This window comes from Jaculus jaculus, chromosome 18 (genome assembly GCF_020740685.1).
Source record: "Jaculus jaculus isolate mJacJac1 chromosome 18, mJacJac1.mat.Y.cur, whole genome shotgun sequence".
NCBI lineage: Eukaryota > Metazoa > Chordata > Mammalia > Rodentia > Dipodidae > Jaculus > Jaculus jaculus.
Genome location: NC_059119.1, coordinates 27,994,311 through 28,007,892, shown reverse-complemented (window position 1 = coordinate 28,007,892; position 13,582 = coordinate 27,994,311). Strand labels below are relative to the sequence as shown.

General features: G+C 40.8%; 1 protein-coding gene across 3 annotated transcripts in view; it reads right to left on the bottom strand.

Annotated features, from left to right (window-relative positions):
* Nucleotides 1-13,582, bottom strand: part of Mapk8 (mitogen-activated protein kinase 8) — a 103,215-nt gene continuing 89,633 nt past the window's right edge. For 2 of the 3 annotated variants that reach the window (XM_045137371.1, XM_045137372.1), the window contains exons 10-12: nt 9,578-9,641; nt 6,428-6,505; nt 1-160 (exon numbers count right to left, since the gene is read on the bottom strand). In XM_045137371.1, the coding sequence (XP_044993306.1) occupies nt 12-160; nt 6,428-6,505; nt 9,578-9,641 (291 nt within the window). In that variant the 3' untranslated portion in view covers nt 1-11. Of the gene's footprint in view, nt 166-6,427; nt 6,506-9,577; nt 9,642-13,582 lie in introns of all 3 variants that reach the window. The other variant, XM_045137373.1, reaches the window with a different exon arrangement.

The window sequence follows — 13,582 nt, the reverse complement described above, 5'->3', positions numbered from 1 at the left end:
GGCCCAAGTAGTCATCTACAGCAGCCCAGAGGTCCCGCTGAGGCTTCTAAACTGCTGTCTGTATCCGAAGCCAAAGTCGGATCTGTTGACATTGAAGACACATCATTGACAGACGGCGATGACGATGGGTGATGCTGAGAGCCATTGATCACTGCTGCACCTGTGCTATGAGAAACAAAACAGCAAATCAGTTGCAGAGAGAGTTGCACACGAGCCACTTGCACTGCACTGACTAGGTCAAGGGGGCTATACAATTCTCTGGGGGTTAGTGGGCTCACAATACAAATACACACCAATGCACATTCTTCCACACAGTCAGTCTATGAGCTGAGAATCTAGAAATGTCAGAAACCCATGGTCCTGTCCTTTCCGCAACGGTTTTCAGTTTAAGATGACTACTTATAGCCTAAGTAACACTGAGCACGATCCACAAATAAGCTTCAGGCATGTTTGAATAATATTGGTAACACATATGAAATCGTCTACATTACGTTCGCTGGAGAAAGGATCTCAAGAATTAAGAAACTAAATAAGACCAGAACTCCACAGAAAATTACTTTTGATGTTTTTGTCTCTAAATGTTCAAATGATATTCTGTTGCATGTTATTGTAAAAACAACACCACGAAGAATAATGGCGCTTTAATTAGGAGTGAGTTTAATTCAACTGTACCAGTCTATGAGAGGCTGTGTAATTTTTCTAGGGTAACTGAAATAATCTCATTAGGCTAATCTAGATCTTTTATTTATTTATTTATTTTTTAATTATTTATTTATTTGAGAGCGACAGACACAGAGAGAAAGACAGATAGAGGGAGAAAGAGAATGGGCGCGCCAGGGCTTCCAGCCTCTGCAAACGAACTCCAGATGTTTGTGCGCCCCCTTGTGCATCTGGCTAACGTGGGACCTGGGGAACCGAGCCTCGAACCAGGGTCCTTAGGCTTCATAGGCAAGCACTTAACCGCTAAGCCATCTCTCCAGCCCTAGATCTTTTATTTTTAATTCTAATACATACTTGGCAAGTACAGATTTACTACATGGACATAGGAACAAATTATTTCCTTTGGCTTGAAAAGGAGGTAAGCCTCATCCTGAGGATAAGGGAGAGGAGAAGGATATGTTTAAAAACAGCTCACATACTAAGGGGACATTTTCAACTAAATAAGGAGTATTTAGAAATAATGTAAGTTACAAAAAAGATTCAAGAACACATTTCCGGAAGAAAAACAAGAGTATCAAACCAAACGCTGACCAGAATTTCTGAGATTAACATTCAGGCACCCAACAATGCTAAAACCACTCAGACTACATCTCTGCATTTGAGAGCACTCCTAATAAGAGACGGCCATAAGGGAAGGAAAAACGGAGGGCTTAAGGGCAGGGTAGAGTAGATATGTAAGTAGCAGGGCAGAATACTGGGTGGGGGAAATGGTCTAAGAGGAGGGAATAGGGGGAGGAGAGTTATTCAAAATTTAAGATGTTATGAATAAGCCATATGGAAACCTACTTCACTATCTAATTATGTAGATGTTAAAAAAAAAAGAGAGGGCTAGGGAGACGGCTTAGCAGTTAAAACCCTGTATCTCACTCTGTAGTCCCAGGCTGTCACAATGGTCCTCCTACTTCTCTCTTCTAAGTGCTAGGATTAAAGGTGTGTTCCATCCTGCCCAGCTATACATACTTTTTTTTTTTTTAATGCACTGTACAGGGTGAAGAAACCTTAACCTTAAAACAGTCTCTGCACTCAGGAGGCAGAGGTAGGAGGCTCTCCATGAGTTTGAGGCTAGCCTGAGACTAAATAGCGAATTCCAGGTCAGCATGAGCTAGAGTGAGAGCCTATCTCAAAAACAAAAAACCTTCTGACTGGTAAATCCCAGTGCCTTCAGAGAGAGCTGTTGCTCAGGGAGACCTCCAAGATCCCCAAAACAATGTGGGCTATTGCCAAAACATTTGGTTGCTGTCCACAGCTAAATGGTAATACCCTATTGCTATAGATACCACAGTCTGCAAGTACAGGTCATCAAGGGATCATGCTGGAAATGAGAAGGAAGCCAGCTCTCTGATGGACAGAGCCCTCTTCGTGCTGGAAAATGCTATGTGAGCTGCTGGTGAATGTGCACCAATAGTGTGAGCAAGCACAGGATCCTGCCAGCTACATAATCAACCAGCTGGGCAAGATGTGCATACTGTGCACTAAGTGGCACAGAGGCTATGGGGGTAACCAACTGCTCTCTAATTGGATATGAGGCTCACTCAATGGAAGGGAATCCATACCTGGAACTGAGAACCAAGTCAGAATGCTATGGATAGGAAGGTTACAGACTAGAGAAAAGCTCCCACTGTTCTTTGGCCAAGATGAGAGGGTATTCTCATCAAAAGTCTTGAAAGGACTGATCCACACTGTCCTCACTCTTTGCTGAAGGACCTACTTTTATAGATGACAGAAACAACTAGGGAGAACCAAATTCCATCAATAAGACAAGAAATGTGAGCCAACTGCCTAGTAGGAGATGAGGCATCCCTATCACAGCTGCCAGGGCCCAGAAGATACTACAAAGGAAGTGGCAGTGTAAACTTGAGTGTTGCTCTCACTCCTATCCTGACAACCTCCTCCAGGGAGATGGTGGTAGGTAGGTACTGAGGGGATTCAAAATTCATCAAAACAGAAATGCAGAGGATGCTTACAGCTCAACACTAAAGACTTATAACATGCCTGCCAAGGCTCAGGGAACACTGTAGAAGAGGGGGTGGAAAGATTGTAAGATCCACAGAGTGGGAAGGTGTATTCTGAGGTACTGTTCCCCTCACCCCAACAAAGACTGTGCATTCATGACTCTATACTTAGGAGGGCTCTCAGAGGGGGATACAAGAGTATACCCTGATGGGAATATGACCAATATGTAATATGTTCATACTGTGAAGTTGATAATAAAAAAAATCTTACTAGTAAGGTGCTACATATGATATTCATTTTCTAGAATGTTTAGAGGGATTAAGATGTTACAGTTTTTATAAAAAATATTATTTGAGAGAGAGAAAGATAAAGAATGAATGAATATGGGCATGACAGGGCCTCTAGCCACCACAAACAAACTCCAGACTCATGTGCCACCTGGTGCATCTGGTTTTATGTGGGTACTGGGGAATCGAACCGGGGTCCTTAGGATTTGCAGACAAGAGACTTAACCACTAGCCATCTCTCCAGCCCAAGATGCTATAGCTTTTACTTAAACTTACTTAAACTAAAACTACCTTTTCAAATACAACCCAGACTTCAAAGCTCAGTTCAGAGTTCACCTCTTCAAAAAAACTGTCCTAACTAACCTGTGTAGCCTGCAAAGTCAGTTGCCAGAAAATTCAAACTCTCAAGTTAATGTCATACTTCTTCTATTTAACTGACTTGTCATCTTATATTATCTTTCTGATCTGCATCTTCCACAGGTGTAGAACTGCATAATAATCCCTCACTGGGGTCTTAGGGAGTCAATAAAATAATGTACATAAATCACCAGTGTCTGTCACATATGGTATGCATTTATATGTGTACATGTTATCTGCCTTTTTATTTTTTAGACAAGCCCAACAGACTGGCCTTTGTTTTTTTTTTAATGTTTTAGCACAAGGCATGGTGGTGCATACCTTTATTTTTATTTATTCATTTATTTGACAGAGAAAGAGGGGGGGCATAGAAAGAAGGCACACCAGGGCCTCTAGCCACTGCAAATGAACTCCAGAGGTGTGAGCCCCCTTGTGCATCTGGCTAATGTGGGTCCTGGGGAATTGAACCTGGGTCCTTTGACTTTGCAGGCAAATACCTTAACCGCTAAGCCATCCCTCCAGCCCAGACTGGCCCTTTTAAAATGTGTGTGTGCCTTGTAATTGGCCAGCCAGGCCAAATGAGCCAATGGGTGCAATAGTGGCAGGTCTGTCTTGGTGGAAACCAACTGTCTTCCAATTGGACTGGAGGCCCGCTCCATGGGGGGGGACGACACATCCCTGACACAGAAAACTTAAAGCAGCGGGAGTTATGAGCTCTAGGGGTGTAACATCTGCTGATGTCTGGAAAAATGTATATACTATGCTTATCAAACTGCCCAGTAAGTACTTCTAATATTTATACCTTTATATTAATGCTACTCTCACTTTGGGTAGAGAATCTTCTCTTTTCAGATGGCAGTGACCTTGGGATGACTCAGAAGGTATCATAGTGCTGGAAAGAAGTGACTGGAGTACTGAGTAACATCTCGATCACACCTTCCAAGGCTCAGGGTCTAATGCGGAAGAGGTGGTGGAAAGAATGTAAGAGCCAAAAGAAGGGGTAGGACTCCTTACAACGTGCTCCCTCCAGACACAAAATGGCCTGGATATCCATGACCTCATAGTGCCAGACACTACGTGCACAAGACCATCATAAGAGGAAGAAAAGATCATGACATCAAAATAAAAGAGACTGATTGAGATGGGGAGGGGAGGGAGGGTATTACCATGGGATATTTTTTTATAATCATGGAAAATGTTAATAAAAATTGAGAAAAAAATAAAAGTAAAAAATAAAAAAAGGTGTGTGTCGGGGGGGAGGGGAGAGAATTGGTGCACCAGGGCCTCCAGACACTGCAATCAAACCCCAGACGCTGCAATCAAACCTCAGACGCATGCACCCCCTTGTTCGACTGTGTGACCTTATGCGCTTGTGTCACTTTGTGCATACAGCTTACATGGGACCTGAAGAATTGAACATGAGTCCTTAGGCTTCGTAGGCAAGCTCTTTACCCACTAAACCATCTTTCCAGCCCTTACCTGCCTTTTTTTTTTTTTTTTATTTGAGAGCGACAGACACAGAGAGAAAGATAGATAGAGGGAGAGAGAGAATGGGCGCACCAGGGCTTCCAGCCTCTGCAAACGAACTCCAGACGCGTGCACCCCCTTGTGCATCTGGCTAACGTGGGACCTGGGGAACCGAGCCTCGAACCGGGGTCCTTAGGCTTCACAGGCAAGCGCTTAACCGCTAAGCCATCTCTCCAGCCCCCTTACCTGCCTTTTAACACCCTCAATTCCTTATACTTTTACATGTACCAAAAGTAGCAAAATTAAGATCACCTTTCAATAAAAAAATGTTTTAACTACCATGAATCAAGTTTTTAGAGAATACTTTCTAGTTGTGGTTTTAATCTTCATGCTCTAGTTCAATCAATCAGAAATACCAAAAAAGAATGGGGACTGTACTTGGCTTCGCATGTACCAAATTTACTAGTGAAGATTTTATTCAAAGTAAAGATAAAGAGGGGACATAGGAGTATAACACAATGGAAATATGATTTATTTGCAATATGTTCCTGTATTAGAAGTTCTCAATGAAAGCTATTTTTAGCAAAAGGACACAGGAGCTGTATATGGCAGTGCACAGCTTTAATCCCAGCACTGAGGGAGCAGAGGTTAGGAGGATCAACATGAGTTTGAGGCTTTAAGTAAATTCCAGGTTAGCCTGGGCTAGACTGAGACCCTACCTAGAAAAACCAGGAGGAAAAAAAAAAAAACCAAAAAAACAGGAAACCTAAATATACCTATAAAAGTAAAGATATTAAGGGCTGGAGAGATGGCTTAGTGGTTAAGGTACTTGCCTGCAAAACCTAAGGACCCAGGTTCGATTCCCCAGGTCCTATGTAAGCCAGATGCACAAGGTGGGGCCTGCATCTGGAGTTCATTTGCAGTAACTAGAAACCCTGGCATGCCCGTTCTCATACGGTCTCTCTCCTCTTTTCTCTCCTTACCTCTCCCAAATAAATAAACAAAATATTAACAAAGAGATTCAGTTAATGTAACAAGCTAAGAATAAAAAGTAAAGATGATTAAAATCATATGAAGTAAATTAAATTTTGAGGAATTTCCTTTAAAAACATTTATTTTGATTTATTTATCAGAAAGAGGGAGACATACCTACAAATACAGAGAGAGAGAGAGGGAGGGAGGGAGGGAGGGAGGGAGGGAGGGAGGGAGGATGGGAGAGAATGGGAGAGTCAGGGCCGCCAGCCAATGCAGATGAACTCCAGATGCAAGTGTTACCTTGTGCATCTGGCTTACATAGGACCTGGGGAATTGAACCTGGGTCCTTTGGCTTTGTAGGCAAACACCTAAACACTAAGCCATCTCGCCAGCCCGAGAAATTTCTTTTTCAGAAACAAGGCAAAATGCCAATGAGAAGAGGATTTAGAGTTTGCCAGTGGACTATCAGTATCATAGAAGGTGTGCATTTTAGGAAGAGTGAAGCAATGTACTGGGATGCTGGCATATCAGTACTTTCAAATCTAACCACCCAGATAGTAATTTGAATCCTGGTAGTTTGGATATAAAGAATCTTGGGCTTCAGACCACTGAAAATCACAACGTAAGAAGTAAACTGCAATCTCAACCAAGCTTATATTGTAACCAACCTAAAGGAGAAGGTTGCCCCCGGATGACTCCATTCTTGGTTCTCTCCTCCAAGTCCATCACTTCCTTGTATATCAGTTCTGAAAGAAGGATAAAAGTTAGCTTTTCAAAATCCAAGAGCCAACAAATCTCACAAGGTATGTTTGTTTTAAGTAAAAACTTTAAGCCCATTAAGTACTTCAAGCAGTGTCCTTACAATGACAGAGGGCCACATGTCAATTTCAGATTTACGGGCATTAATAACAATTCCTTAATCAGTAAGCCACACATTACACTGAAAGTAAAAATCTCTGCTCTGTTTCTTAAGTCACTGTAAATTCTCTCTGCTTGTTTCTCTCTCTCTCTCAAATAAATAAAATATTTTTTAAATGGGCTGGAGAGATGGCTCAGTGGTCAAGGTGCTTGCCTAGAGAGCCTAAGGACCCAAGTTCAATCGTTCAGTAACCATGTAAAGACAGATGTACAAAGTGGCACATGTATCCGGAGTTGGTCTGCAGTGACTGGAGGCTCTGGTACACCCATTCTCTCCTTTCTACCTACCTTCTCAAATAAATAAATGTATAAGGACCCCTGGGGTTAGAAACCAGCTCCTACATTACAGCATATCACACCTATACCCTTCTATTCTACAGATGTGTTTAATTCTATGCAGGTGAGGGCTTGGTTTATGTCTTATTTCTTCTATTTTCTGAGCACTTGTTTTCTGCCTGGCATATTGGCAGTGCTCAACCAGACACCTGTAATAAAGATGTAAATTACAGAAGCTTTAATCAGAATGAAATATAAACACACTTTTATGAAAGGAGAAGCAGCAATCTTCAACTCCTTACTAAGACTCGAGAATGACACGCCGTCACTGCCACTATCCCTGCACAGCAATTCTGACTTCTCCTTCAGGACAGTGCTGACTGAAGAGACACAGGGTGCTGCCCTGTGCACCTCACTCTCCATGTTCTTCTAGGTGATTCTGATGCTAGTTGTGATGTGGCTTGTGGGTCTCAACACTTACACAGCAGAACCTGATAGCGAAGCTACATTGTCCATCTTTGGAGAAATGCAAAAAAGCAATTCTATGAAATATGTAAAAACCAAAGATGTTGCAAAGTTCATAGAGCCTGTTTAATTTCTATAGTTCAATCTTATAAAGAATACTGTTGGAGACCATGCATGGTAGCATGTGCCTGACATCCCAGCTCGTAGAAGGCTGACACAGGAGGATTAAAAATTTGAGATTAGACTGAGCTACACAGCAATTTCCAAACCAGCCTAAGCTACAAAGTGAGATTGTTTCAAAGTAAACATGAAATGAAATGAAATGAAACCCTATGTGTACACAGTAGTCCATGCTTGTAATCCCAGCTACTCAGGAGGATGAGGCAGTAGGAATGCAAGTTCAAGACTGGCCTAGGCAATATTGCAAGATATTGTTTCAAACAACAACAACAACAAAATTCCCTCATTACAAAGTCTGACACCATTTATGTTGGTAATGAGGTAAAACAAGTGGAAATGTTACATGAATAAAAGTATGAGATTTAAATCTGCCTGCTATGGCAACATTGGCAAGTGCTTAGAAGAAAACTAGCCTTGAAAGAAAAAACAAAACAATTTCTTTGGAAGATAATTTGAAAGAAATAGTCTTTTGGCCAACCACGTCTCCTTGGAGGACTGTTCTATCAGCATGTTCTAACATGAATGAATACTTGAGCATCGCAGAGCCCTTTGTAGCAGTAGCAGACTAGTCCTATGTTAAATGCTCCTCTTGAGGGAGTTGGGACACTGAGATGATGATACAGCCACACAGTTATGAAATGAAAGTTCCCCAGAGTAGCTGAATCTACTTCAAACATCTTACAAGACGGCTGACTGACAGGACCTCAAAGACTGTTGCTAGGAGTGTTGCAGACTCACCCAAATTACCCTGGGCTGGCTGTAGCCCCTTAGTAGCCATGGACTGCCCAGCTCTGTGTCTGACCTAACACCCTTGTGACTATCAGGTAATCAGGTGTAACCTTTCTGGAATGTACTAACAGACCACCACCTTCCATAACCCACAGGCTAAGAAAGTCATCAGATAACATCTGAAGCCTACTGCAGAGGTTTCCTTGCTTTGTAGTAACCTGCCTATCTGATTTTCTACCAATGTATTTTAAATGCGTTTTTCCCCCTGTAACAAAAAAGCTTTCATGACATTGTTGACACACTAGACCATGGGAATTGGGATAGCCCCATGCATGGTCAATCCTATTTGGCTCCAGAATAAACTCCCTTAATTCCCTTTAATACAAGCACTGTTTATTTTGCATCAAAATAGCTCAATCCTTAGTAGCTATTAACTCAAAGCATGAAACTATGTAAATTTAAAATGTCATCTTGGGGGGAGAAGGGGTTTGAGGTAGGGTCTTACTCTAGCCTAGGCTAACCTGGGACTCACTGTGTAGTCCCAGGCTGGCCTCAAACTCACAACAGTTCACCTACCTCTGCCTCCTAAATGCTGGGATTAAAGGCATATGCATTACCATACCCAGCTAAAAGTGTTTTTTTGTCCCCCCACCCTCCCCAGGCAGGGTCTCACTCTACCTCAGACTGACTTGGAACTCATTCTGTAATCTCACGCTGGCCTCAAACTCACAGTGATCCTATCTCTATCTCCCAAGTAGTGGGATTAAAGGTGTGCACACCACCATGCATAGTGAAAATGTTGTTTAAAAATTTTTTGTTGTTTCTTTTTATTTCTTTATTTGAGAGGGACAGAGAGAGAAAGAGGCAGAGAGAGAGAGAGGGAGGGAGGGAAGGAGGAAGGGAAGAAGAGAATGGGCACACCATGGCATCCAGCCACTGCAAATGAACTCCAGATGCATGTGCCACTTTGTGCATCTGGCTTATGTAGGTCCTGGGAAATCAAGCCTCCAACCGGTGTCCTTAGGCTTCACAGACAAGCACTTAAATGCTAAGCCATCTCTCCAGCCCGAGAATGTAATTTTTAAGATGTAGGAAATACATCAACAAAGCAAGGGTGTATAATATATTGAGAATACAACTATTTGTAAAAATAATCACATTATCAAATATCAGCTACAAAAACATCATTGATTTCCTTAACATGAAGTCAGAGCACTTTCAGCTTTCTTGAACAGTCTGTTGAATATTACCTTTCCATTCTTCTATTGTGTGTTCCCTTTCATCTAACTGCTTGTCAGGGATCTTTGGTGGTGGCTGAAAAACATAAGATGATAAAAATTAAGTCAGTTTACTAGGAATATGTAAAATATATTTAAAATAGAAGCCAAACAGAAGACTTGTAAAAATTCATCATGAGGCAAAACGGATGAACTGACCGCATACCCATGTCTACCCAGACTAATACAGACTAGGCACTCAGGCCCCAGGAGAGCATTCCCCATGTACGTAAACCAGTCACATATATAGATCACCCAACCATGCCCACCAAGAATGGGAACCACTAGGCATGCTCAGCTCTGGTCCTGCCCCCACTTGCACCCAGCCCAGACACACTTGTTGACCGCCTGCCCACACCTGTCCTGAGCAAGGCAGACTACTCAGGTTCCAGGTCCCCAACAAGTAGCACCCAGCTAGTGTAGACTACCCACGTGCACCCACCCTGGCCTGCAACAAGGCAGACCAGGCCACGTAACAGGCTCCAGCGAAGCCACTGTTGCTGTATTCTCCACAAGAAAGAAATATGTCCAGATGGGCAAACTCCAATGCAAAACAAATCATAAAAGATACCAAGGCAAGATATCCTCACCAAGAATGCCTAGTCCCATAGTTGAAGCTGCCATTGAGAACTACTTAAAGGAAACACCAAACAATCCCAAAACTCATTTATGGTAAGTGTACTTAAAGAGGACACGAACAAAAGGCTGAATGAAATACAAGAGAATCAATAAGAAGAACTGACTAGACACCTGAGTATACTCAAAGAGGACAGGAGCAGACACTTGGATGAACTCCAAGAGAATACAATCAATTAACTGCAATAAGAAAGACAAAGAAATGAAAATGGAACACAATATAAAAACAGAAGTGCTGAAGGAAAACCTAATGGAAATAAACAATAAAGCAGCTTGATTTAAAAGGCTCCCAATGGGCTGAGGAGATGGTTTAGTGGTTAAGGTGTTGCCTATGAAGCCTAAGGACCCAGTACCCCCGCAAGCCAGATGCACAAAGTGAAGTATGCACCTGGAACAGAGTAAGAGAGAACTGTCTGATACTTTAAAAGTACCAAATGTCTGAATCATGGGCAAACAAGAAAGGAAAAGACAAGGGACAGAGAGAATACATTGAATAAAATTATACAAGAAAATTTTACAAACTTTATGTTACAGAGACCCACCCAGGTATAAGCAGCATGAAGAATGTCAAAGAAGAGGACCAAAGAAGAAACCCCCCATACCACAGTGCAGTTAAGACACTAAGCAGAGAAAACAAGAAAGAGTACTAAAGGCTTCAAGGTAGAAACAGCTCATCACTTACAGGTAAACCCATCAGAATTACATCTCGTTTTTCAATAGAAATTCTTAAAAAAAAAAAAAAGCCAAAATGGCTTAGAATGGAGTATTTCAAAGAATGTAAGATCATGGCTACCAACCCAAACTACTATACCCAATAAAATTATCTTTCATAATGAAAGATAAAAATATATTTCACGAAAAAAGCTTTATGAATATACCAAGTCTAAGGTTGGAGAGATGACTTAGCAGGTTAAGGAGCTTGCCTGCAAAGCCTAAGGACTCTTGTTCAAATCCTCCAGATCCCACGCAGCCAGACACAACAGTGACACAAGTGTGCAATGTCACCCATGTGTATGTAGTTCGTTCACAGCAGCTGAAAGGCCCTGGTGTGCCCATTCTCTCTCTCTCCAAAAAAATTAAAATTAAAAAAACAGTTTATCAAGACTAAACCAGCCCTACAGAGAAGAATAAACATATTCAAGAAGCTAACTGAAGGAAAAAAAAATAATCAAAACTAGAAAAGCTGTATTAAAATAGTAAATGAAGCCAGGAGTGTTGGTGCACGCCTTTAATCCCAGCACTTGGGAGGCAGAGGTAGGAGGATTGCTGTGAGTTTGAGGCCACCCCAAGACTCCATAGTGAATTCCAGGTCAGCCTGGGCCAGAGTGAGACCCTACCTCAAAAAACTAAAAACCAAAAAACAAACAAAAAAACAACACCCAACTCCAGAAATCTTTAACATGACAGGCAGTATTAATTCACATCTTTCAATTATAGCTGAATATTAGTGTATTTAATTTCCCAGTCAAAATACAGGATAACAGGGTAGATCAGAAAACACGATCTATTGATTTGCTATCCTAAATAAACCCACTCACTATTAATGACAGACACCACCTTAGGGTGAGAGTATGGAAAAGATATTCCAAGGAAGTGAAGATAGAAAACAAGCAGTATGACAATACTAATATCTGACAAAGTAAGACTTTAAACAAAAAGCAATAAAAGAGATAAAGTAGGCAACTTTACACTTATCAAGAAAACAATTCAAAAAGAGAGTATTATAATCCTACACATATACAAGCCAAATACTGATGCATGACATATATAAATCCAAACACAATAATAGTGGGTGACTTTAATATTCCACTATCATCAATAGATCATCTAAACAGGAAATAAACAGACAAACAATGGAACTAAATGACACTATAGAGCAAATTTACTTAGCAGACATCCACAGAACATTCTATCTGAACTCTACAGAATATACACTCTTCTCAGTAGCTCATGAAGCCCTCCTTAAAATCGGTCATATTATTAGTACACAAAGAAAATCTCCATAAATTTAGGAAAACTGGCACAACTCCATGTATTATATCTGATCACAATGCAATAAAAACTAGAAATCATCAAGAGAAAAACAAAAACCCAGAAAACACAAAACTCCTGGACACTGAACCACACACACACACCGAACAATGAATGGGTTGAAGAAATCAAGAAGGAAATAAAAAATTCCTACAACTGAATGAAAATGAAAGAACTTGCCAAGACTTATGAGACACAATAAAGGAAAGAGGGAAATTTATAGTTCTAAATGCCCACATTACAAAAACAGAGAGCTCAAATAAATAAACAGCATGCTGATCCATCTGAAGGCTTTGAAAAACAGTAATAAACCAATGCCCAAAGTACCAGACTGAAAGAAATAATCAAGATCCAGACAAAAATCAACAAACTAGAAATGAAGATAAAACAGGGCTGGAGATATGCCTCAGTGGTTATGGCAGTTGCCTGCAAAGCCTAACGACCAGGGTTTGATTCCCCAGTATACATATAAAGCCAGACGCACAAACTGGTACACGCATATGGAGTTCACTTGCAGTGGCTAGAGGCCATGTCCATTCTCTATCTGTCTCTCTTGGCTTGAAAATAAGTAATAAATAAATTATTTTAAAAAAACAAAAATTGTTAAAACAAGGAACTTGTTCTTTATAAAAATAAGGCCCTAGTTAAACAAAACAATGAGAGAGGAGACCATAAGATTGGCGTTGAAGACATCACAACAAAAACCAATGAAATAAGAGGATCATAAGGATATTTCAAAAACCCGTATTCCACCAAATTGGAAAATTTGGATGAAATGGATGAATTTCTTGACTCATATGACTGAACAAAACTAAACCCAGAAGAGATAAATAATCTAAATAGAGCTGTAACATTTAATGAGACTGAAGCAGCAGTTTAAAAATCTCCCAACCAAAAGAAGTTCAGGCCCAGATGGGTTCACTGCTGAATTCTTACAAACCTTTACAGAAGAACTGAAACTACTGTTTCTCAGGTTATTTTATAAAATTGAACACAAGGGAATGCTCCTAACTTCTATGAAGCCAGCATTACACTAATTCCAAACCAGAGAGAAACATAACAGATAAATTATAGACCAGTATCTCTGAGAAACATAAATGCAAAAATTCTCAATGAAATTATTGCAAATAGAATCCAATAACACATCACAACTATCCATTTGATCAAGTTTTTATCTCAGGGATACAGGGATGGTTAAACAAATAGAAATTGATAAGTGTAATATGTTATTTAAGGCCAGAAATCACATGACTCTCTCAATAGACCTTTGATAAAATGCAACATCTCTGGTTGGATTTTAGGGATGAAAGG